The sequence below is a fragment of the Meriones unguiculatus genome, chromosome 10 (genome assembly GCF_030254825.1).
Source record: "Meriones unguiculatus strain TT.TT164.6M chromosome 10, Bangor_MerUng_6.1, whole genome shotgun sequence".
In the NCBI taxonomy this organism is placed as follows: domain Eukaryota; kingdom Metazoa; phylum Chordata; class Mammalia; order Rodentia; family Muridae; genus Meriones; species Meriones unguiculatus.
In genome coordinates, this window is record NC_083358.1 from 106,358,704 (window position 1) to 106,385,028 (window position 26,325).

Here is a 26,325-nt window from a genome sequence, read left to right on the forward strand (position 1 = left end):
ATGATTGCCCAGTGATGGCCCCATCAACAATGGAAAGTACCCTCCCATGTGGATCACTAATGATAAAATGCCCTACAGGCTTCCCTTGGCACTATGTTATGAAGGCATTTTTTTTCTTTTTCTTTTTTTTTTAGTTGAGGCTTTCTCCTCTCAATAACAGCAGAAGATCCTTCTGGTGTCCATTTTGCATCAGAGACATCTTTTTTTTTTTCAATGCAGTTTATTCAGGAACCTTGAACAATCATCTGACCAAGGGGAAAGCCAGCCCACAGCTTAAACAGCCTTTGGGTAACCAACCCCAGCATGCCACTTGGGCAATGCAGATAGGTCCACATACATGGAAGCAAGCCAGATAATCAGCCTTAGCCAAATGTGGAGTTGTTCGTGACAGAGAGCACTCACCATCGGGAAGGTGGAAGGTGGAAACCAGCTCCATCTTTAAGGCACGGCATTACGCAGCTCTCTACAGTTCCCCTTTTTGTTTTAGTCGCATCAGGCAAGAGTAGAGGTCTGATCTCTGATATTAGAAATAAATTGGGACTTTGTACTGATGTTCATTTAGGTGTCATCCACCCAAAGAGACATCTTAATGATGGAAACTTCTTATGACACTGTCCACCCCTCTCCCAAGAAATGAGTAAGCAAAGGTGACTTTGTCTTCTGATTACACAGAGAAGGAGGCAATACAGATGTTAGGTGAAATCCCCAAGAGACCGCAGCTAAGATAAGGGAAAGAAAGGCTGGGGTCCAGGAGCTCTGTCCTCTTAAAGGTTGGTGTGTGGGAGCCTCTCTCTTGATCTCCTTCTACTGCAGCTCACAGCACGACATCCCCTCCATGATGTGACACTGCAGAACAATTGCCAAGTCCACAGTTTCCCACAAGTCCCAATGTGGGAGCTTGGCTCTACCAGAAAGCACCCACGATGCCCCCTCCTGGGATCACAACACCAGCAAAGAACCAAGGTGTGAGTCTACTACAGTCTGTGTCTGGCTCCACCTGCCATGTCACAGCCATTCATTTGATACAGTCAGTGTAAAGTCAGCGCAAAGGAGAGGAAAGAGCATTCAGAAAGAGACCCACCTCCTGGTACCTATCTTCTTCACGGACAGCTTTTCCTTATTGTGGTGGTTTGAATAATAATGAGCCCCATAAATTCTTGTGGTTAAAGCTAGCACATAAAAAGTGGCATATTAGGCAGGGTGGTCTTGTTAGAAGAAGTATGTCACTGTGGGGATGAGCTTTGAGCTCTTCTATGCTCAAGTTATGCCTAATGTGGAAGGCAGTCTCCTTCTGCCAACTGAGGATCAAGATGTAGAACTCTTGGCTCCCACAGAAACATGTCTGCCTGCATTCTGCCGTGCTTATTACCATAGTAATGGACCAAACCTCTAAAACTGTAAGCCAGGTCCAATTAAATATTTTCCTTTATGAGAGTTATCCTGATCATGGTGTCTCTTCCCAGCTACCAAAACCCTAACTATCATACCCATCTTTCTCTTCTTCGAGGCCTTCCTTGGGGTTGCCTGAATGGAGAGAGGAACCTAGAGTAAACTAATCCAGCAGAAGTTTTAATCTGTCCCAAGAGAGATATCCATATCCCCAGCTGTCGATTTCTACTTTTGCCTCTGTCAAACTCTTCTTTGGCTTCACTGCAAATTCGGTTAACATGAATGTCTCAGAAGAGTTGTCCCCAAACAGTCATCCATGTGCTTATGTGCATGAACTGAGCATGGATTGGACTGAGGCACAGGTACAATAGACCCTTCAGTAGGCTGATGTGTGTCCCTGGAGCTTTCTGTGTTTCCCCAACCTATACCGGGAACAACAGAATCCCCATTATCATGAGATAGCTGAAAAAGGAAAGCAAAATCTAAGAAAGTCATGTGAAAAGTATGAAGCTCAGGCCAGTTTGGAGTACTGGTACAGACTGCATGAGGCACACTGTTAATTTTGTGAGCTCAGTTGGGTGACATTGCGATTAATGCTATCATGCTATTAAATTCAGAGCTACCTGAAAATACTTGTGTACTGGTACACCCTGCATGAGGCACACTGCCATTAAGGACTCTATCTAGAAAATAAAAGTAAATACACATACATATTGCCTATACCCTATACCTGAGTGTGCATGCTGTAAGTTCTGAACTACCTCTGAGAATGTGCATTTTCGGATTTAAAACTCTCCCTCCTTAATTTCAGGAAATGCATGAATATTAGTAAGTGCTTTAATTTGGTGTGGGCATCCTTTTAAACGTTTTTTGTTGTTTCTAGCTATCACAACATTAAAACATGCAAACCATCAATCACTGAGCAGTATCCCCAAACGTATTTATTGGTGTCAGTTTTTAGAAAACCTAAAGGAACCACTAGGGAAGTACTTTCCAAAGTAAGAATGCCAATTTGATTTTCTTCAGCTCGACACATATAAATCACCTGGAAAGAAGGAACCTCACTGAGGAACTGATTCCACGACATGGTCATGGGAGTATTTTTGTAGGTTATTTCCTAGATTAATTATTCATATGGGAGGGTCCCGCCTACTGTGGGCTGTGTCTACATAAAGCAGGTGTTCCTGGGTTATCTGAGTAAGCGAGCTGAGCAGCCCATGGAAGCAAGGTAGTAGGTAGGAGCATCCATGGTTGATGCCTGTGTTCCTGCAGTGACTTTCCTCAGAGATGAGCGGTGATCTGGATGTGTATGAACCCTTTTCTCCTCTTGTTGTTAGAACAATGTAGGACAGTGGCTCAGTGGGAGGGGCGCGTGTAACATATGGAAGAGCCTAGGGTTGTTCCCTAGGACTGAAAACAAACAAAACAAACGATAAAACAAGCACATACAAACACATACACTCACGGGGGTGTGTACTACATAAACTTAGAAACCTGGAAATCTCTGTTTTCCAGAATGTAAATGTCACCTCTTTACATTTTGGGTCATTCTGTGGTCACAGGATGTTAGATTGGATTCATGATCAGGTAAGAAAGCATTTAGATCTGTGGTAACCCTTCCACTGGAGTTGGGATGGAGTTGGCTCTGACTCCATTGCCAGAGTGGGCCCTTTGGCTGATTTCTCAACAGTGATGGTGAGCTTCCTGTGAGCAGGTACTCAGATCCTGTTGGATGCTTGTGTTGCAGTCAGTGTGGCAGTCTTCATCTGCAGCAGCTTAGTAGCTGGACCAAACTACAAGGAGCCTGTCCTGAATGGCTGTGAGGAAGACCATCTGGAAAGTTCATGGACTGATCCTTACCCATACAGCAAAGAAATGGCTGAGGAGGTGGGGCTAGAAGCCAGTGAGTGCACACTGAGAAATGATGGCATATTGCACACTTTTGCCTTCTGGCTCATGTACATTTAAGGAGAAAGAAATTCCATTATTTTAAATAATGATTACTTAATGATTATTCAGGCCCTTGAAAATATGGGTGTTCTGGATGTTACTGGCAAATTCTCCAGAGCCAATCCAGTATATGTTGATAATCTGACCTGGGCAAACATGGCAGCCAGGGGCCTACAAGACCTCAAATAACCAATGACACCTCTCACCAAAGCTATTATGATTTAAATTACACCCTGAGCAACACTTCTGAGGAACTTTTTAAACAATCATTATTAACACACCTTGTGACTCCTGTGGTGGGTCATCCTGTGACTCCTAGTTACTTAGTAACACTGCTAAAGGCAATTACATTCCTTTTGCCCTGCCTATATAAAGGATATACTAAACGTAATAAACGGAGACCTTGATCAGACAGCCTGCTTTGGTCTTCATTCTTCGTGTCTCTTGTCCCACCCAATTCTCAGCCCCTCTCTTTTTTTTATTATTGTTTATTATTATTAGTTACATTTTATTAACCCTGTATCCCAGCTGTATCCCACTCCCTTATTCCCTCCCAATCCCACCCTCCCTCCCTCAGCTTCTCCCTGCCCCTTTCAAAGTCCTCAGATTGGGGAGGACTTTCTTCCCTTTCATCTTAAGGTCTTGTTGGAAATGACCTGTGGATCGGGTCATCCCTTTCACCGCCACTTGATCACACAGTCAAACAGCATGTTTTCCTTCTCCTATAAGAAAGCTCAGAGATATCTGGACTATGAACTGCGTGTCAGCTGAGAGGAAGCCAAGCAAAAAACCTCAGCATGGATCAGGACACTAGTGAAGCAGGAGATAATTGAACTCAAGAGATACTGAACTCAAAGGAGATACTCTTTAGGAGATACTGAACCCAAAGACTCAGTGATGTGAAAATGGCGAAGACACGGCCCTGGGTGTTGTCATAAATCATTGTCATGTCCTCAAAAGAGACAGAAGCATAACCCTGGTCCTCTTGCCACCATTTGACACATAGGCCACCTTAGTGTCTTCTTCAAGTTTCCAGAAGCATTGCCAGTCACTGACCCAGCCACAAGCATTCTTCCCCAAGCACCTGCCCAGGGACACACAGGCCACTGGGCCTCAGCTCCTGGTTCTAATCTCTCAGCATTTCTTGTTGTTCAGAGCTCTCTCCATTGGTTTCATCTCCCCATTAACATTATTTCTCATTTGGTAATGCATTAGGTAAAGAAATTGCGTGATCGGTTCCAGACTGTCCTTGCTTGCAAGGAAGCTGTGCTGTTGGCTTTCATGACTGGAACGTTCTCAGGAAACTGTTCTTGATTGTTCTTCATTCCTCTCATTTAATTTCTCCAGTTTCTAAAAATGTGAAGAATGCTTGTCCCTCAGAATTCTTTGCCTAAGAAAGTGGCTCCCGTTTCTTTGAACCCAATTTGTATGGGTTTTGTATAAGAAACATGTGCACTTAGAGTTCCTGTCATGTGGGGACATCTCTCCACACATGAAACTGCATTGCAAACTGATTCCTTGTGGACACTCTCTTCAACTGGGTGTGGTGGTGGTAATATTCCACTCGTTTGGATGGACACAGCATTTTCTCTCTGTCTCCCTCTCTTTCTCTCTCTCTTTCTCTTACCCTCTCTCTCTTTCTCTCTCTTGCTAGCTCTCTCTCCTGTGCAGGGGAACTGATTTTTGCTCTTTAACATTTATGATTGACATATTTGTTAGCAATTCCCTGAGAATCCCTTAGACAAACAGAAACCAGTGGCTTTTGTGGTTGTCTAATAGGAGCTCTGGAGAAAGCTTTGTCTGCTCCTAGAGCTGATGGGAAATAACATCCTGTGTCACTTTTTTAAAAATGCATATCTTTCTGAACCTAAGGTGGTATTCTAAGTTCATATAATTGTTCTTCTCAGTGTCCTCTGTTCTTTGTTTTTGTCTGGATTGGTGAAGAGTGACACAATGAAGGGAAGAATAATGGAGCTATGACAAAAGTTCTGTTAGAGAGGAAACAAATGTTTTTCTCCAGCCCCTTCTGGTAGTGAGGGGAAGAGAGTGTTACAGCAGTGTCAGGCCACATCTGGCAGGGATTTAGGTTAGTGAATCGCACTCTCCTGCCTGTCCTCCATTAGGACCTCTGCACTCTCAGCCGCTTCAATTGATTTCAATGGAATTTTCACCCTTGAAGGCTTCATTCATTCCTGTCTCTCCAGATCATCCTTTGCCTTAGTGCCAGCTACTTGCTGAGGCCCTCTTCACACCACACCTCAACACTCTTGGGAACCCATCTCTTGATGTGCACAGGAGCCCCTAACCTCATTCCTGGAGTATGCTCAGCTTTTTAAAACTAGCTCACCTCTTCTCCTCTTTGCCACCAACCAACCTGTAAAAACATCTGTCCCAGGAAACCCACAGGCACCACACTTTCCTAAGATCCAGAGACAGCGACAGAAACCAATGAACAGAAAACCCACCCAACACAGACCGGATATCAACACCTGGAATCTCTTCAGGGCCCCTTAACTAAATGCCTAGTCACCAACAAGAAAACACAAGGACTTGATAACAGCAATTATGACTATGTTCAAGGACCTTGAAGAGGATATGAAAATATCCCATAATGATGTCTATGATAATATAAAGGAACACTGAGTAAAAGGAACAAAATGGTTCAAGACATAAAAGTAGAAATAGAATTGCTAAGGCACACCCAAACTGAGATAAAACTGGAAATGAAAAGTTTTGGGAATCAAACAAAAACTACACAGTCCAAGACATGGAAAAAGAGATTCTTGGGTGCTGAAGACAAGGTGGAAGAGATGGGATACCTCAGTCAAAGAAAACATTAAATCTCTCCACAGATCAGCATTCACTGCTCAGACACTGTTGATGGTCCTCTTGACACTTTTAGGGCCCTCATTAGATTAAGAGGAGCTCCAACATCATAACATCTATCTCAGTGTACAATTGCCTTTGTACGACTGGGGGTGGTACTGTAGCATCTGGATTCTAAACTGTCTTTGAATGTGCTGTATGAACTGTTTCAATTTAAAAATTGTTTCTTCATAATGAAATGACAAATTATCATTTTAAATCTGTGTTGACAAAGCATACACTACAAAGATTTTCATCTTTTCTAAAATCAAAGTACTTAATAAGAATGAGAGAGAAAGAGAGAAAGAGAAGCTGAGGGCTAGAAACCTTGGCTACCTGACACCACAGTCATTCCATTTTTTTTTTAAATTGCTCATGTCCTCACACTATCCCCCTACTATCCATGGTCCCCTTTAACCAAGAACAGTGAAGAATGCACCAGGAAGCCAGGGTTACGTAGAAATGAGGAGGAATCATGGGGACTCCTGATTTATTTTCTAACACCAACAGTGTATGTGACTAGGTGCCCAAATATGTTGAAGGTCTGTGTCCAAACTGTGTTGAAGGATGTGCCAGCCTTCATCCTCACCAGTTCCGTTGATGATGCAAGGCCCACTCCTATAAGAATTTTCACCTAAATGGCCATGAGGAAGAGCAACATGAAAATGCATGGTCTGATCCACACCAGATTCAGCAAAATGATGGACAAGAAGGCAGTGCTGTCAGCCTGAAAAAATGTTAATTCCCGGAAAGGTAAAACTGTTCCTTTCTGACAATATGATTGGGGTCTTCAATATAAAGGTACTTTAGGTATCCCTGGCAAATTCCTGATTGCCAACCCAGTGTTTGTGGGCAAGCAAATAACAGGAGTCAATTCCTTGTTTTTTCATTGCTCCTGTGCCAAATGCATAGTTGTGTTGGTTCAGGAAATGTGAAGATTGCACAAAGGAGCTGGAATTAACAATAGAAATGAACAGAAATCAGGTGGACTTCTTGGTTTATTACCAGACACTGGCAAGATGTTGTGTGTGATTAGGTACCTAGAACCTGTTAGAGGCCTAAGTTGAAGTTGATGTGCCATCCTTCATCTACTAGCTCAGTTGATATGGCAGGACCCAACTCATAAAAGGAAATGGTCCTGAATTACCATGAGGAAGAACATCATGAGAGTACAGAGTCTGAGCCATACTCATACATCAAAAAGATGGGCAAGAAGGCAGTGCTAGCAGCTAATGGGTGACCCTGAAAGAGACTGGCACTTTGGATACGTGTGCTTTAAAACTCATGTACATTTATGAGAAGAAAAGAACATACGTTTTCAACACATTGATCAAGGCTCTCAAAATTCACTGCTGTTGGGCCTGATAAGGCCTGCTGCATCTACCTGAGCCTGGCTTAAATTTGGAGACCTGTCTTTAGCTTCTGATTTAAGAGGTGCCACTTCTGGGCAAAAGTGATTCAGCATATCTGCCTTAAAATCAACCCTGCCAGGTAAATGGTGGGACCTGGAAAGGATCATCCTGAGTGAGTTGTCCCAGAAGCAAAAGGACACACACGGTATATACTCACTCATATAGACATACAACATAGGACAAACCCACTAAAATCTGTGCATCTAAAGAAACTAAGCAAGAGAGAGGACCCTAACTAAAACGGTCAATCCCCATCCTGAAAGACAAAGAGGATGTTCATCAGAAGAAGAAGAAAACAGGAAACAACCTAGGAACCTGCTACAGAGGGCTACTGAAAGCCAGAAGAAAACAGGAAACAAACTAGGAACCTACCATAGAGGGCCTCTGCCCTACAGACTATCAAAGCAGATGCTGAGCCTGATGGGCAACTGTTGGGCAGAGTGAATGGAATTTTATGTAAGAAGTGGGAAATAGTAAGAGCTGGAGAGGACAGGGTCTCCACAAAGATAGCAACAGAACAAGAAAATTTGAACACAGGGAACTTCCCAGAGACTCATACTCCAACCAAGGACTATTCATGGAGATAACCTAGAACCCCTGCACAGATGTAGCCCATGGCAGTTCAGTGTCCAAGTGGGTTACATAGTAATGGGAAGAGGGACTGCCTCTGACATAATCTGACTGGCCTGCTCTTTGATCACCTCCCCATGGGGGGGTAGCAGCCTTCCCAGGCCACAGTAGAGGACAATGCAGCCACTTTTGACGTGAACTGATAGACTAAGACCAGAAAGGAGAGGAGAACCTCCCCTATCAGTGGACTTGGGGAGTGGCATATATGCAGAAAGAGTAGGGAGGCTGGGATCGGGAGGGGAGGAAGGAGAGGCCTATGGGGGGATACAAAATGAACATAGTGTAATTAAGAAAAAATTAAACTAATAATAATAAAAAATAAAATATGCAAATTAAAAACACACACACAAAAAAAATCAACCCTGCCAGGTAATTGTTATATAGAGTTTTCTCACTGGCCCACCTCCCCTTGTATTACCTAACCTCACCCTCTATATCATCTTACCTCACTTCCTTAATCCTGCCCCTTGACTCAAACCTATAAGAGGGGCTGCTTAATTTAATAAACTGAGTTCCTACTTTGACAGATCTCCCAGCTCCATGGTGTTTTATTCTCTGGGGCATCCAGGGAGTTCAGGCTGTTGACACTCACCAACCTGCTCAGCCACAGAGGGTGTCCAGCCAGACTGGCCATCCTCCTATTTGCTCCACCTGCCTGATATCAAGCCAGCACACTGCCTTCTGAATGTTACTGGCACATTATGCAGAGTCAAACAAATGTGTGTCAACAATGTGGCTTGGGCAAATTTTCTGGCAGCCAGGGACCTCAGTCCAGAAGTCACCAAGTACCAAAGGAGAGTTCTACTACATCACAGATGAAACGCCTCACCAAAGTTATGGTGATTTAAAATGCACCCTAAGCAAGGTCTGGGTCCTCTGCCTTAATTCCAACTGGACCAGTTCTCTGTTCCTGATGAACTGGCTCTTTTTCTCATCTTGCTTTCCTCTAAAAGGAGAAAACACAGTTCACCAGATGAAGGCTTTTGGTTTGAAAGCCTTCATCTTCCCACAGGCTCCTATAACTGTACTGCTTTGTCAGAGGAACATTAGAGCACTGAATACAGGCTGGTGCTCCCTGACAGAGCCCTGGATCTCTTGGCTTCCCTCCAGCACAGCCCTGAACATGATCCTCAATGGATCAGCAAAAGCCTGTAGGGGGACTTAGAATTCCTATGGGTCTTAATACATGGTCCTAGTCAGAAAAGAAGAAGCAGAAATATTTTTAGCTTACACATCTGTTGAACAAGACTATCTAGCCAGCCAAACAACTGCTGTCTTAAAAGTCCAGCTGTCCCTAAATGCAGAAAATCATCCTAGCTGGACTATCAATCCTTGCTATCACCCTGTAGAAAAAGGAGACAGGGAGGATCAAGGAACCCTCACCTGGGTATCCAGCCACTCCATAGCATGTTATATATGATTCTACTCTAATTACACGTGGCCTAATGGAGAGGCTAGGGTATACAGGTGGGAAAGACTAGGGTAAAGAGAGCACTGTCTATTCAACTATGAGAAAGTCAGAACCCGGCTAGGAAAAGACTTTCTAGGGCATCCTTTTACACGGAGCACCCATACTCATGGAAGTAACCTCTCACCTATGCACTGAAAGTAAGCACAGTCAACCCATTAGTATTAAGGATGAAAGTTGGTACCATTGCCTTAGTGTGTCAGTTGAACAGTAGAGAAGGGGAAAGACATAGTTTACTTCTCCTTAAGGGAAAGAATTTTACCAACAACGTCCACTCTCAGTAAAAGAGAGAGTTCTAGAACACAGCTGGGTATGTGGTTATTCCCACATTTCAGTTTTCATTCACACCCAGGAGACAAATTATGAGTCCCAGAAAATGAAGACAAAATATTTAGTTTCTCCCCAAAGGTATCTCCCACTGAATGCGAGCTCTGAAGCACTATCCTTGCATTTATATTTAACTTTTTCTCCTTTCTCCTCCATATCCACATCTCTTCCTATGTACAGTTGCATCCTCGTTGACCCTTAGTCCACTTCCTTTCTTGTCATCTCCCTATTTTCCTGAAAAGAAAGAACAAATCAAGACACATTTGAGGCATGGCAAGAATCAGAGATTAAAGGCACATGCCATCAAGCTGGACCACCTGATTTCAATCCCTAGGACCTACCTAGTGGAATAAGAGAACTGATTCTAGACATACTTGCCAAGACATGCAAGTTCAGGCATGCACAGAGACATACATGCATATGTACACATATACAATTGATAAATGCATACATACATAAATGTGTAAATAAATGTGAGAGAAAAGAGTAAGTTTGAATAGCTTACAAAATGGTTCTTAGCTATACAAGGAAATGAAACCTAAAACCCCTGTCATGTCCACAGAGACAGTGACAATTCAAACGATATATGAGGCTGGCAGTCTTGCAGGGATAAATGTTGACACCTTCGAAACTTGGATATTGTCTCTTCTGACTTTAGGTACCATAGACATCACAAGAGTCTCACCTGGAAGCAAGATTTCAACTCCCTCCAGTTCAATAACACATTTCCACAGACAGAAAACCCATAAGAACAAAATTGGGAACCATAGTAGGTAAGCAAATGGTCTGTAGGGTAAACAAAAAACAATAAATACCATTTTGTTCATTTTGTGTTGGCCAACTATGCTCGTCATGAGGCCTGTCATTCAGTGCGGTTTGCATACTCAGTGAGAATTGGTTGGAAAAACAACTCCTTTCCCTCTGAATGCCATTATCAAATGGAGATGGATTGTGGGTAGGAAAGAGGGGTTGTGTCTATTTCCACTCTCAGCACTGGAACCCCATCTGGTTTAGTCCTGTGAGGCCTTGTGTATGCTACCAAAGTTTCTATGAATTCACTTTTGTTTAAGACTTGTTGTGTCTATAGGGCCATGTTTCCATAGTGTCCTCCATCCCTACTGGCTCTGACATGACTTCTGCCTCTTCTTTTGTAGAGTTCTCTGAGGAATATAGGGTTTTGATGAAGACAATGCATTTGAGATTGAGTTTTTCAAGTCTCTCATGCTCTGCATAGTGTGCAGCTGTGGGTCTCTGTATTTGTTGTCATCTTCTGCAGGAAGGAGTTTCTCTGATGACAAATGAGCAATGTGCTGATCTATGAGCATAGAAGATGTCATTAGGAGTCATTCTATTGCTACATACCTTTAGAAGATCTATAGTGTTTGGTTTCTCCTAGGTCCCTGGCCTGTCTAGCCTCATGTTCTTGGCCACTGGAGCAGTGTCAGGCATGGGTACTATCTCAAAGTGTAGGCCTTAATTACAATAAGAGAGTGGTTGCTCACAGGACGTTTGGGCCACTACCACACCAGGATATCTTTGTAGGTAGAACACCATGTTGACTGCAGGTTTTACAGCCAGGTTTATGTTTATCTTTACCCTCTGGTAGTCCGCAGAGTGTCTTCTGTTACCATGAACACTAGTATTCAGCAGGCATGAAAGCTCAACTTCTCTATGTTCACTGAGTTAAGTAGGTATTGTTGTCACCTCTAAAGCCTTGCCATCAGTTTGTAGTCAGTAGACAGTAGCCTTGACAATAGCCTGGGTTATTTGGGGGATTTCCATGGTACCCCTTGGGCCAACAACTGAGTTAGATGGAATCCATTCTCAGTGCACGTGGTTTAATTTGATGATAAGAGATATCCAGTTAGGGCTTTGTCTCCCTTGTTATTAATGTTTCCAATTTATAGTTATTTTATATCATATATATGTTTTATTTTCAGAAGCTTCTACTTTATTAAATTTCCAGATAACCCCTCAAATGACACTTAGTTTTAGCTGTTCCTTTCTGTATTCCCTTTCTTTCCCCTCCTTTCCTCCCCTGACCTTTTGAGTCTCCCTTTCTTGCCGATCCCTATTCATGCATAACTATTCATTTTCCCTTTCCCCAAAGAGTTTCTTCCCTCCTCACTACCTCCATATCTATAACTCACCTCTGTGGTTATAAGGATAGTAGCTTCCTTATCAAAGACTGAACAGTGAACAAATAACTAATAAATATTTTCTTGTCTTTTGGGGTCTAGGTTATATCACTCAGAATGATTTTTTTTTCTAATTTTATCTACTTACCTACAAACTCTTTTCTGTCTAAGTTGAATGGAAGGTCAAACTGAGAACATTTAAGAAGGGGGAGATACAGGGGAATGTGATCAAAATGTATATTATGAAATGCTCAAAGAATTAATAAAATATTTTTAAAAGAGTTGAATCCAAATTGCATGTATGACCTAGTTTACCTAATCAAGATTTTCTTCCCATAAAACTGTTAAAGTGTAAGAATTATATCTATAACTTTTTATAGGGAAAGGTGATTGTTGCTTGGCTTTCATTAAGTGTTTTTTACCTATCGATTTCTTTCACAAAACCCTGAGGTTTATAAGTCACACCAAGTCAGAGCCAGCTAAGCTTAGGGATCTGAAAAATAAACCTGAACATTGAACCTTATTTGGAAAATATTTACTACCTCCTTCCAGCTCAAGAAGGGAGCTCTCAGTTGGTCCTGCCTTCAGCGTCTCCAACACTGAGTAAGTCTGCTTCAATGCCTTCTCTTATAGGTTGCTTTGGCTATGGAGTTTTGTAACAGCAAAGAAAGCAGTGATTTTCTGTCTAAGTTGAATGGAGGGTCAAACTGAGAACATTTAAGAAGGGGGAGATACAGGGGAATGTGATCAAAATGTATATTATGAAATGCTCAAAGAATTAATAAATTATTTTTAAAAGAGTTGAATCCAGCAGTGTACTGCCTGTTAAGGAGGTTTCCACTTTCTTGGGTGAGCTCCCTGTTCGTTATGCCCACACTAGGTATATTTATACCATGGGCGGGAAATAGTAACCTCTGCTGGCAATGGTAGTTCTAGCTTTCTCAAATGCACAGTGTCTTGAATACCCTTAAATATGTTCTGTTCTCCTTGCTCTATAGCACAAGGGTTAAGAAGTAGGAATCTTTCTGAGCACAGATCTTAAAGGACATTTGAGAGAAACATGTTTGAGTCTGGAATTGAGGGAATGGTCTGGCTCTCAGATTAGGCTCTCAGTATGTGAGTACATGTGAGTTTACCACTAGAACCAGTAACCATTGTTATGCCTGTAAGACCTGCAGTCCCGATGCAGGAACTCTGGACTGCTCCCCTCCCAAAGACACTCACAGACTGTGGTTCGATTGAAAAGCAAGAGGCATAAGTTTATTCTGATTGCGATGGGGTCGTGCCTTGAAGACGCGAGACGACCCTGAGCATACAAAGCACAGAGTTTTATATCTAAAAACCAGACCACACATGTTTCTTTACATTGACTGGTCAGCAGAAAGATAACATAAAAAAACAGTTTTGCAGCTGGCAGCTTGTGGTTTCTTCCAAGAGCAGTCCACCCTGCCCCAGGTTCCCTAGTTCTGAAAATAAGCTCATTCTGCCCTCTAGGAAGGGCCATCAGGTCTGATCTCTATTCAATGTTCTGTAGCCCCAGTTGTTTTTCTTTCTAATCTGGACCTTATTCAAGGTTTAGTTGTTTTGCTTTCTAGTCTGGGATGGTCCTGTTTCTCATTCCCCCTTTTTCTTTGACAAAATTTTAACCCTAAAATTAAAGGCTAGATTCAGCCTGCACATCTAACCTCTGATACTGCTGCTGAAGCATAAGGACCTGGATGGTACTAATCAGTTCTCTCATGAAGTTAAGCAGCTTGTTAAAATGCAGGGACCAAAGGTTAGGAGAAGAATTAGCAAAGGACCAAGCAAGGTGGAGATTAGAGTGGTCAAACATGGAGAAGAATTAAACCATCCTTCAAACCACCCTAGGCTTTAGGCTCGTTCTCACTTTCTCTTTTCTAAGCCTTCTTTGACCTTGTCTAGGGTCTCAGTGACAACTCCAGTATGGTCAACATAGATGCAACATTCTTCTTTTAGGGCAGCACATAAACCCCCTTGTTGCAGAAACAATAAATCTAAGCCCCTTCTATTCTGTAACACCACCTCTGATAGTGGCTGTAGAAAATTATTTAGCTCTCTAATTGTGTTCTCTAATCCTTCTATGTCTCATCAACAGTTGTCCTGAGCTCATTTAATCCACTATTTTGGAGGGCTATAGCTGACCCTCCAAGTGCTGTCCCTGCTGCTTCCAGTCTGATCCCAAGCATTATAGCTAGGGAAATCCCCAAATCTCTTTTTGTTCGTATTAATGGTTCCCCCACAGAGTCCCAGTATTGAAAGGGCTCTTCATATGGGTGGTAAGTGACACGGGGGATTACTTGGACCAGGACAGAGTAGTCAGATGAATTAGCTAGCACCTGAGTACTGACACAAATAGTAATTCCTGTCACACAGGTCCACCATCCATTGGTCGGTGGTATGAGATACCCTGACAGGTCTGTAACATTATATGTTTGGTTACATAAAAACTGATAACGGGAGTGAAGGGATACTACCTACACAGAGTCCTTGCCCAGAAACAGCAGACAGGGAAAGTCTAGCCTCCCCTTGTGTCCAACAACAGGCTCTTGCCTCTTGGGTATTATTTATCTCATCTGTAAAGGTAATTCCTTCATAATATGGAGGATCAATGCCAAAACATAACCAACAAGACTCAGTAGCTTCCAGATTGGTGTTATTTAGGGCCTGGAAGGCTCCCTGTGCTAGGGAAGTAATGTATGGTCCAGGAGGCTTAGGGGAAAAAATCTTCTATTTTTGAGTTAGGAGTCAGAGAGGGGAGTTTTGGAGGCGGGACCGTAGTCTGGGGTCCAATTTTACTGGTGGGAACTAGACAAGGGCCAGCTTTATTTGGTCCCACTTCAGCAGATGGGGTTGTTATTTTTAGTTTGATGGTGAAGAACAACCCATCATCATATCTTTCCTTGTAAATTCGCAAGCCCCAAGTGAACCCCGTCAACCTATTGGTTGTAATTTGTTTCCCCGCATCTGTGAATCGGATTAGAAGGGGGTGACACCAAGTGTTACATATTGGCTGATAAGTCCACCTATTGTTCAGTCCCCGGTCTGGGGGCTCGGCATGACTATAATTAGCTCTAACAATGATGTAATCTCAACTGGAAGTAAGCTTCCAGTAAGAATTGCCAGTGGTCTCACAACCCCAACTTTTGCAGTAGAAGTCATTTCTTCCTCCACATTTGTTTACTAATTTAGGTTGCTGATGGGGTCCTGGACATATATAAAAGGTTAGGACTCACAGAGGTGGTTAGTGGTCCCAGAGCCACCCACCCCCAGGAATCTAAGCCCCTCTCGCTGTAAGGCCCACGTCTGGAGTGCTCTGGAACCACGTCGGCATCTAGATGGCTTTGAAATCCCATTTTGCAAGTGCCCCTAAAACCATTTTACAAAGGTCAGGGTACAAGTCCAGCCACCATGTGAAGGGTGGGGCTACCTTTGAGACCAAATTATAATATGTCTCTGATTAGTTACTTCCCAAGTCAAAAGTTTGGGCTGGTGAGGACTGGAGCCCAAGCAAGTATTTAACAGAGCCAAAAGCACCAGCAGTTTGTGGATATTACTCACGGTCAACATTTTTAACAAGCTTAAGTTTTAAGGGATTGTCACTGGGCTGGATTTTCCAGTCAGAAGTGGAGTCCTCTGGAGTGGGTTGATGTGCGATGCGTGGATCCAAGCAGCAATGCCTTCTAACTTCACAGCTGTTGTGGTGGTGAGCAGGACACAGTAAGGATCTTTCCACAGGGGTTCCAAATTCTGTCTATGGTGTCGTCGTACATAAACCAAGTCTCCAACTTGGAATTGATGGGGCACCTCTAAGGATCCTGGCATATATGCATTGCCAACCTTGCTCCAGATTTCTTTTTGAATAAGCTGCAGTCCTTTTAACCCGGACAACAACTCAGAGTTACTACTGGTTATGTCAATGGGGGCCCCAAGGAGAGTTAAGGGAGTGAGAGCTCCATACAATAGTTCAAAAGGTGTAAGGTTTAGCAAAGTAGGAATATTTCTGACCCTAAAGAGAGCCAGAGGGAGGAGTACTACCCAGTCACCGCCAGTCTCCATGGTCAATTTCGTAAGGGTCTCTTTTACAGTTCTATTCATTCTTTCTACCTGTCCTGAACTTTGGGGTCTATAAGCACAATGTAATTTCCAATTAATCCCCAAAAATCTGGCAACCTCCTGACTTACCTGAGCAACAAAGGCAGGCCCATTCTCTGACACAATTACCTTTGGAATACCAAACTGGGGAAAAATGTCTTCTAAAATTTTCTTGGCTACAACCAGAGCAGTCTCTTTCTTGGTGGGAAAAGCTTTCACACATCCTGAGAAGGTATCCATAAAGACCAAGATATATACATTTCCATACCTGGCTGGCTTGATTTCAGTAATTTCTACTTCCCAATGCATTCCAGGTCTAGTTCCTCTCAGCTGCTTTCCTGAGCTCTGGAAATTCTTTCGTACATTGACTCTCTGACGGGGTGTATATGCCTGAGCCACTTTCTCAGTTAGAGCAGTGAGGTTTAGTATTCGGTATGGAGATTGATGAACAATTTCAGTCAATTTTCTTGCCCCTAAATGAGTCTACTGATGCATTTGTGCTATTAGTCTCTTAGCATCTTCCTGTGGTAAAATGATCTTACCTTTGGAGTCAATCCATGCTCCCACTTTAGCATCGAATGTCCCCTGTTTCTTCTGTATTTGCTCCAGGTCATCCTCTGAGTATTTTAGTCATTCCTTCCTTGGCAACTCAGCAGTTAATATCATTGGAGCAGGACTTCCTCTAGCAGCTGCATTAGCCTCCTGATCAGCCATGTTATTCCCCTTTGCCGCTTTCGAATTTCCCTATGATGTCCTGCACAGTGAATTATGCTTATGTTGGTGGACAGTAGTAGGGCATTGAGCAAGGCCAAAATTTCATTTTATTTTTAATTTCTTTACTGGCTGATGTCAACAGGCCTCACTGCTGGTAGATGGCCCCGTGCACATGAGCCATAGTGAAGGTATAGCCGCTGTCAGTGTAAATGTTTGTCTTTTTATCTTTCCCCAAAGTTAATGCTTGAGTTAAGGCAATTAGTTCTGCCCGTGGAGTAGAGGTGCCTTCTGGCAGCGCTTGGGCCCATATTACCGTGTGTCCATCCACCACCGCTGCTCTGGCTTTTCTTTTTCCATTTTCCAGAAACCTACTCCCATCTGTTTGATATGTCACCTCTGCATCCAACAAAGGCTGGTCTTTTAAGTACTTTTGCCATCCCTGTTCTTCTGCCAACACCTGCAAGCAATCATGCTCTGGGGGCCGAATTTCTGGATATGGTAACATGGTAGCAGGGTTTAGCCCCGGCGCTGGGGCAAAAGTAATCCTGTCGTTATTTAAAAGCAAGATCTGGTAATGAGGCATTTGTGAGCCAGTGATCAGGTGGCTGTCTAAGGACATTCTCAAGGGCATGAGGGGCATAGACAGTAAGATCTTGTCCCAAGGTCAGCTTGTCAGTGTCCTTTACCAATGCAGCGACTGCTGCTATTATTCGGAGGCAGGTTGGCCATCCTGCTGCTACTGGATCAAGCTTTTTAGATAGATAAGCAACTGATCTCTTCCAGGGTCCTATCTTTTGAGTCAGTACTCCTTTAGCCATTCCCTGATTTTCAGCCAAATAGAATTAAAAGGTTTAGTTACTTCAGGAAGTCCCAAGGCTGGACTTAAAGCCCATTTAATATTATCAAATGCAGCTTGTTCATCTTTTACCCAGGTAAAAGCGTCATTGCCCTTTGTAAGGGCATACAGAGGGGCTGCCATTTCAGCAAACCCAGGAATCCATAATCGGCAGAACCCTGCTGTACCAGAAATTCCCTCAATTGTTTAGAAGTTTGACGAGGGGGAATATGAAACACAGTCTTTTTCTAGCCTCTGATAAACATCTTTTTTCTTCTTTTAATATATATCCCAGGTAACTGACCTGTTTCTGACATATCTGGGACTTTTTTGCCAACTCTCTATAGCCAAATTCGCCCAATTCTTGTAATAGTTGGCCGGTGGCTTCGAGACAGGTTTTCTGATAATCTGCAGCTAGTAAGATGTCATCCACATTCTGGAGAAGAGTTACCTGGGTATTTGTGGCCCAGAAGTGTCCCAGGTCTCAGTGCAGGGCTTCATCAAATATGGTAGGAGAATTTTTAAACCCTTGGGGAAGTCGAGTCCATGTTAGTTGGCCCGAGACCACAGAGTTGTGATCCTTCCATTCAAAAGCAAAAATGTCTTGGCTGGCAGGGCTAAGTTGAAGACAAAAGAATGTGTCTTTAAGGTCTAGAACAGTATACCAGGCTCTGTCAGGGGTAAGGGAGTTCAACAGGTTTTACGGGTTGGGGACCATTGGAAGTAAGTCCATGACCTGTTTATTAACTTCCCTCAGGTCCTGCACAGGTCGAAAATCATTGCTCCCAGGCTTTCATACTGGCAGTAATGGAGTATTTAAGCGTACTGACATCTTTTTAGAACCCCCAGGTCAAAGAGTCGCTGTATATGAGGGCGAATCCCATGACGGGCTTCTTTAGACATTAGATACTGCCGCATTGCAACTGGGGCTGCCTGAAGTTTTAGCTCTATCTGGACTGGCGGTTGTTTTCTTGCCTTTCCCAAGCCAGCTGTCTCAGCCCAGGCCTCAGGGTACTTCTCCAACCACCAGTCAATGTCTTTCCCCCCATCCTTTAAATTTTCCAACAGCCGGTATTCATCTTCCAAATAAATTGTGAGCACATGACTGGGATCTGAGAGATGCCTCAGTGATTAAGAGCACTGTCTGCTCTTCCAGAGGTCCTGAGTTCAATTCCCAGCAACCACATGGTGACTTACAACCATCTATCCCAACATTTTATGGCCAACAAAGTTAAGTAAACTCTTCTCTAAGTTTCACAAACAGCTTATATAACTTGGCCATGCTTGGTAAGGTTTTATTCAACCACAGGTTGTGACCATTTGTTATGAAGCAAAGGTGCAATGACATGGGCTAGCAACAGGCATCTAGGAAAAGGAGAAATCTTACAACATAGCCACACACTGTGAGTCTGACAGTCTCTTGACACACATTGAAATGCATTGCTTAGTGCTGTGGAGAAATAGCCCCATGTCTTGTGATCTGTGTTATGAATGGGCGGTGGGAAAACTGAGCATGGGTAAATCACCCTGTCTCTCTTTCTTGCCATCTCTAAGGTCACCCTACATTACCCCACCTCCCACTACAATCTGCTTCCTGTGTTGGCCATGCCTGGGTGGAGCTGCCTGGTGACTGGAGCAGGAGGGTTTCTGGGCCAGAGAATCGTCCACATGTTGGTGCAGGAGAACGACCTGGAGGAGATCAGGGTCCTGGACAAGGTCTTCAGACCAGAAACCAGGAAAGAATTCTTCAGTAAGTAAACCTGAGGATTCGTCCTGTGACTGCATAGCAAACACTGAGTAGATGCAGGGAGGACTCTTCCCTTGTCTAGTACATAAACACTTGTAGTCATAACACCATTCCATGTCCACACTTATCAGGAGAAAACACACCACTGAGCATAAATGACATTGTACAGTCAGGAAGAGACTGGGTTTGGACTGACAAGTTCTCTCTCCATTTCCTGTAGCTCTTTAAAGTACACTTGTCATTACTAAGCTGGAGGGCTCAGCACTAGCTCCCTGTCTCTCCTAATTGCTACTGATCTAATTCTTTTGTTCTGGTTTGCTTTGTGGTGGTCTTCATTTAGCATCTTGGGCAGAAGTAAAATAGAAAGAGTAAAAAAAATATCAAATTAAAAGATGTATAAGAAGACAGAGGTAGGGATAGGAACATGGACAGCCAGACAGAAAGAGATAGAGACTGAAGAAGAGAATTTCTGAGTAAATGCATGTGGTCAAACCAAGGGACAGAAACAAAGCCAGCATGAGCCGGACTGTCCATACCTTGCCTGGATTGTTCTGAAGGATTTCTTACCATTCCTCACTGGAGTTTATCATCACTAAGAATAAGACTGCAGGCTGTTATTATTATGCCAATTTGTTCAACTGGGTGAAACTGGAACAACTGATTTTGTAGTATAGTTTACCATCTATTCAGCCTGCACCCTGGGCCATTAAAATAATTGCAGGGAAAGTGGGAAAGCAGGCTCACTCACCTTGTCAGCAAGGGCTTTGAATTGGAAAAAGAAAAATAACTATAGCAGTGTCACCTGATTAATGAGGAACACAGATGAAGATAGAGGTCCCTCACTATGCTCCACTATTTTGATCAATGGTCAGCTGTTGGGCTAGAGTCTTCAGTGTTTCCTGGTGCTCCTATGTGACTCAAGCTGGTTCTTTGCCCCTCTGCAGAGTCAAGTGTAAATCTATTCTACCTAGGGATCTGCCCTGCACACAGGACCCACCACAGTCCTCTGAAACAGCACTCACCCTCTATTCTACTTCTTGTCTCTGATCTCCTCTGATGTCAATTTCCTCCTGTCAGCTACAGTGTTCCTTCCAGAAGTGAAATATTAACACACAGTCAACAATTCTATTAATTGGGATACTGTTCCTCAGCGTTATTTGCAAAGAGCCAAGGTTCAGATGGAGAAATAGCTCCACTGTGGATATGGACAGAGAAGGCCCTGCATAAAGATAAGAATGAGGGATTTCCTAGAAGTGACCTTTCTGTGCCAGGGACTGTGGGGCAAAATGGGGTGATAACTCATTAGCTGTGTGTAATGTTCCTGGAATGTAGTTAAAGCTTCCAGCGTCTATTTCTGTAGAGGAATAGTGCAAAGGTTAACTGGTTTGCACAAATGCCAGAGCTAGAATAAACACACTGGGGTGGAGATCGGGAAGACTAGCTGCAGCCGTTATGATCTTCACACCCGGTGGGTGGAGGCGTTTACCTGGGTCTCCTTCTAATCTAGCTCATACGTTGCACCACCCCAGGTGGTTGTTGTGCAATAATCTGTACATAAGGACAACTTAGATCATGCAGCAGCTATGGCTTCACCAAACCACTCTCTACAGGCCCTCTCCTAGGACCTCAGGGTCCCCAGAGAGCTCATGGATGTAAGTCTTTCACTACAGGTCTGGAGTTCTCCTCTTGTCACAGCCACATCCCTGAACCAGTCTGTCTAGAACAGTGGTTTTTATCCTGTGGGTCACGAGACCACTGAGCTTTCACTAACCTTTTAGAGGGACTTTAGATCAGGTATCCTACATACCAGATACTACAATGCAATTCATAACAGTAGCAAAATTACAGTCATGAAGTAGCAACTGAAAATAATTTTTTTTTGGTTGGGAGTCACCACAGGTCTAATATCACTATCAAGGAAGAAAAAGGAAGAAGTGGGGAGATCAGATCATAATAATAGAATTCAACCCTCAGGCAGATAATACCTTCTGAGCAGCCCGAAATTTACATTTTTCTAATTCAGGGCCTTCTGGGAGTTGCATGGTGAGAGGAGGGGCTTCGATAGGGTATCCTGAGTGCTGAGATTAGGGGCAAGCCATTCTATTTTCGTACCTTGGAGATGTTTCTTTAGCCTTGGATTTCTCCTGTCTTTCTCACTGTTTGGCTTCAGGGACAATTTCAGGTCACTTGAATGTCCTTAATCTCTCCCTGAAAAATTGATTTCAAGCAATGCCAGAGCATAGGCTAATGGCACAGGTGTAGGCAAAGGGCAAGCAAGGGGTCCTCAGTAGGTATAGGAATAACTGTGTCCTCAGGCTCCTTGGGCATCACTTTGCTCATCTATTAAGCAGGGCACACAGGACCAGTCTCTAGGAAGTGTGGGAAAGAAGGAAGCATAGTCTTGAACCTGGGTTTCAATTATGAAGCACAGCAAGTGTAGAGTACTGGCAAAGACTGTGTGTGGCAAACAGTTCATTTTGCGAATTAAGTGACAAAATATTAGGCAGTGTTATGTGCTGAGTCCAGAAGAACATGAACATGCTAGTGTATTTAGGGCCTTGGAATAGATGGTACAAGGAAGTCCTGAGAAAGCATGTTAGAGCATTGACATCTGCTCTTGATAATGTCTCACAGGAGATATTCCGATTTATCCAAATTGGGCCCATCCTAATCATGTTGCCAGAGCTTCTGACCTCCCTGGGTCACTGAAGCCAAGCCATTGGCTCTGAGTTAACTCTTCTTTTGGGCCCTGCAGAGACCCAGATAATACCAGGCTCTGGCAAGGGGAACACCCAAGATATATATTTTTGAGTCTTCCTTCTGCTGCCACTGCTAGAAATGTGTTCCTCATCAAAACCCTGGGACAGACATTCTGATTGCTACCCACTTCTCCCCAACTCTCTATTAGCTGCTGAGTCACTTTGTGGATGGATGAACTTCCAAACACTATCTTGAACAAGTTCATATCCCAGGCACATTTGACAGCTTCCTAAGCTGATTTGCTTTCCTGAAGAAAGAAACAATGTTTTCCCTTCTTTCCAGCCTTCCTCTCTAACCGGTTTCTCCCTAGAACAATTCTCTTTTGAAAAATTCTTTATTCATTTTACACTGGGATCATAGCCCTCTCCCTCCTCTGCTCTCATCCTCAAGCTTTCTCATTATAAACCTATTCTCCCTCTCCTGTTCCTCAGATAAGGGGAGCCATACATACCCACACACCCCAACTCATTAAGTCAAATCAGAACTGATGGAATCCTCTTCCCCCCATGGAGTGGTGAAGCAGCCCTGACAGGAAGCAGTGATCATAGAGCAGGCAGGCATCAGAGTCCATGTCAGAGACAGCCTCTTCTCCCCTTACCAGGTAACCCACACAAACCCTGAGCTGCCCATCTGCTACACCTGTGTAGGGAGCCTATGTCCAGTCTATTCGTGATCCGTGGTTGGTGTTTCAGTCCCCCAAAGCCCCTCTGGGGCCTGGTTAGTTTGCTCTGGTAGTCTTCTTGTGGAGCTTCTGGCACTTTCAGGTCTTTTGATCCTTCCTCCCACTTTTCCACTTTCCCTGCTCTTCACCCAATATTTGCCTGTGAGTCTCAGCATATGTTTTCATCTGATGCTGGGTGGAGCCTCTAAGAGGACAGCTATGGTAGGGTCTTGTCTTGTTCCGTCTCTTCAGACATTTCTCCTGCCTATTCAATTTCATACTCTGAGTGAAATTTAAGCAACCTCCTTGGGTCCTCCTTGTAACTTATACTCTTGGGTCTGTAAATTGGATTTTGTCTATCTTGGACTATGTAACTGAAATGTGCTTATACAGATACATACCATGTGTGTCTTCCTGGACAATTCTTGATGGTATAGGTAGTCAACACCTGTGTACAGGGAACATCTTAGCCCAGAGAAGAGCTTCTCAATGACCTGCCTTGTGTTCCACAGACCTCAAGACAAACACAAAGGTGTCATTGCTGGAGGGAGACATTCTGGATGCCCAGTACCTGAAGAGAGCCTGCCAGGGCATCTCTGTGGTCATCCACACCGCTGCTGTCATTGATGTCTCAGGGGTCATTCCCAGACAAACCATCCTAGATGTCAATCTGAAAGGTAGAGTATCTGCAGAGGAGAAGGTGAGATTTGGGAGGTTGAAAATGTTAACACAGATTGAGAAGGAATGCTCTCACCATAGAATACCTGCCATTCTCTGAGTCTAATGCCTCGGCTCACCATACCCTGCTGGAAGAGATCAGTGCTATTCCATGGCTAAGGCTCAACAGTTAGAAAGTAGGTAACCCTGGATGTAAGGCCACAGCCATGTCACTCCACCTTCAAGAAAAGCTCTTCTGTTGTCCTCCATGCAGAGGAGACCGAACTCCAACTCCAAGCAGTTGACAAGCACCCACCCATTTTCTGCCTAGACTTTGCAGGAACCTGCTCTGCAGGCTGTTCTGTCTTCAGGACCTCACAATGTCCTGCCATTACAGGAATGCCCAGCCCTTTTAGTTTCCTACTAAGAGCAACAGATACCAGTGCTGGGTTCCAGAATGAAACTAGAAGGAATATGTATCACCCCTACTTTATATAGCCAGGTAAAATGAAGTCATAGATAGAACCAAAAGTGTTTTGAACATTGTGCATACAATCAGGAATACAGCTGTTTCTCTACATCTCCCCAAACCCAATAACCATCTGTTCCCTGAGTCAGACTTGTTGTCCTTGGCCCATTTTGATTCTTATCAAATAACAACAACAACAAGCTGTACCCATGAAATGGTTACGTAACATGCATATCAACTGTACACAGTATACTTGAGCCTGAATGATGTTAATTCTTCAATGATTCTTGGTGAAAAATAACTATTCTCGTTCACAATCTAAGAATGTGACCTGGTTCTATAATTTAAAAATCATGGATGAATTGATATGCATGAAATTATACTTATTTCATGGGCACTTTAGGAATGCATTAATGAGAAGCTTTAAAGCATTTTAAAGTAATAATAAAGAAAACCCCACTCAGTCACATACACTCACACTTGCACATATCCACAAGACAATGAACACAAAAGCCTAGAGATACGTGCTCTCTGGAACCCACCTGTTGTCTTCTGGGAACAGCTTGGTAGCTGAGTCCAGGTAGGGAAGATGAACTGTAATCTGTAAACGTTGTATTGTTGGGCAAAAAGACAAGAATAATCCTGAAGCTGTGCACACACTGGGCCCCTGGCTTATCTCTTGACACTGACAATGCATTGTCTATGATTAGGTACCAAGAACCTATTGGAAGCCTGTGTCCAAGCTAGTGTGCCAGTCTTCATCTTCACCAGCTCAGTTGAGGTGGCAGGGCCCAACTCCTACAAGCAGATCATCTTGGATGGCCATGAAGAAGACAATCTAGAAAGTACATGGTCTGATCCATATCCATACAGCAAAAAGATGGCTGAGAAGGCAGTGCTGGCAGCCAATGGGTGTACCCTGAGAAATGGTGGCACTTTACATACTTGTGCCTTAAGGCCCATGTACATTTATGGGGAAAAAAGCTCATTCCTTTATGACACAGTAACTTGTGCTCTGAAAAATAAGGGTGTTTTGGATACTACTGGCAAATTCTCTAGAGCCAACCCAGTGTATGTGGACAACGTTGCCTGGGCACACATTCTGGCTGTCAGGGGCCTACGAGACCCCAAGAAGTCACCCAGCATCCAAGGACAGTTCTACTACATCTCAGATGACACCCCTCACCAAAGCTATGATGATTTAAATTATGCCCTGAGCAAGGAATGGGGCCTCTGCCTTGATTCCAGTTGGAGCCTTCCTCTGCCCCTGCTCTACTGGCTTGCCTTCCTGCTGGAAACTGTGAGCTTCCTGCTGCGTCCAGTCTACAACTACCGGCCCCCCTTTACCTGCCACTTGGTTACGCTGTCCAACAGCACATTTGCCTTCTCCTACAAGAAAGCCCAGCATGATCTCGGCTATGAGCCGTGTGTCACCTGGGAGGAAGCCAAGCAGAAAACCTCAGAGTGGATCGGGACACTAGTGGAACAGCACAAAGAGACAATGAACTCAAAGACTCGGTGATGTAAAGATGGCAGGGACATGGCCCTGGGTGTTATCAGAAATCATCCTCAGGTCCTCAGAAAGGATACAGGCACAACCCAGGTCCTACTGCCACCCTTTGACATAAAAGCCAACTTAGTGTCTTCCTAAAGTACCCAGAATCCTTGCCAGGCACTGACCCAGCCACAAGCTTTCTTCCCCAAACACCTGCCCAGAGACACACAGGCCATTGTGCCTCAGCTCCTGCTTCCTAACTACTAAGCGCTTCTTGTTGCTCAAGAGTTCTCTCCATGGGTGTCATTTCCCATTAACAGCATTTCTCATCTTTGGAAAATTCTGCTTTGGTTTATGCAGTTGAGTGAAAGAAACAATAAACATGTGTTAAGAGCTCATCTGCAGACATTTTTCTGTGAATAAACGTGGCCATGCTGGATCAGAAATAGATTGTGGATTTGAGGGACTGAGGAAAAGCCATGAACAGAGGGGGTGTGAGACTAATCCCAGCACATTGTCTTTTTGCGGTGTAATACATGACTAGAATAGATTACTGTATTTTGTGTAGGAAGAACCATGACAGAAGGAATGCCAAAGATTCACAGTTTCTGCAGGAGATCCCACCCATGCTGGGTCCCGGTGAGGCATCTCTAAAAGAACATTCTCAGGTTTACACGTTTTCTCACAACAAAATG

The 26,325-nt window shown here is 43.7% G+C and overlaps 1 protein-coding gene across 4 annotated transcripts in view; it reads left to right on the top strand.

The window, feature by feature from the left end:
* Nucleotides 1–26,028, top strand: part of LOC132656957 (3 beta-hydroxysteroid dehydrogenase/Delta 5-->4-isomerase type 2-like) — a 105,298-nt gene extending 79,270 nt beyond the window's left edge. The window contains exons 1-4 of one of the 4 annotated variants that reach the window (XM_060392993.1): nt 12,654–12,782; nt 19,396–19,591; nt 23,522–23,686; nt 24,846–26,028. In XM_060392993.1, coding sequence (XP_060248976.1) covers nt 19,447–19,591; nt 23,522–23,686; nt 24,846–25,657 — 1,122 coding nt within the window. In that variant the 5' untranslated portion in view covers nt 12,654–12,782; nt 19,396–19,446 and the 3' untranslated portion in view covers nt 25,658–26,028. Of the gene's footprint in view, nt 1–12,653; nt 12,783–15,715; nt 15,918–19,395; nt 19,592–23,521; nt 23,687–24,845 lie in introns of those variants that run through there. The other 3 variants (XM_060392992.1, XM_060392994.1, XM_060392995.1) reach the window with 3 other exon arrangements.
* Nucleotides 26,029–26,325: the final 297 nt, after the last annotated feature.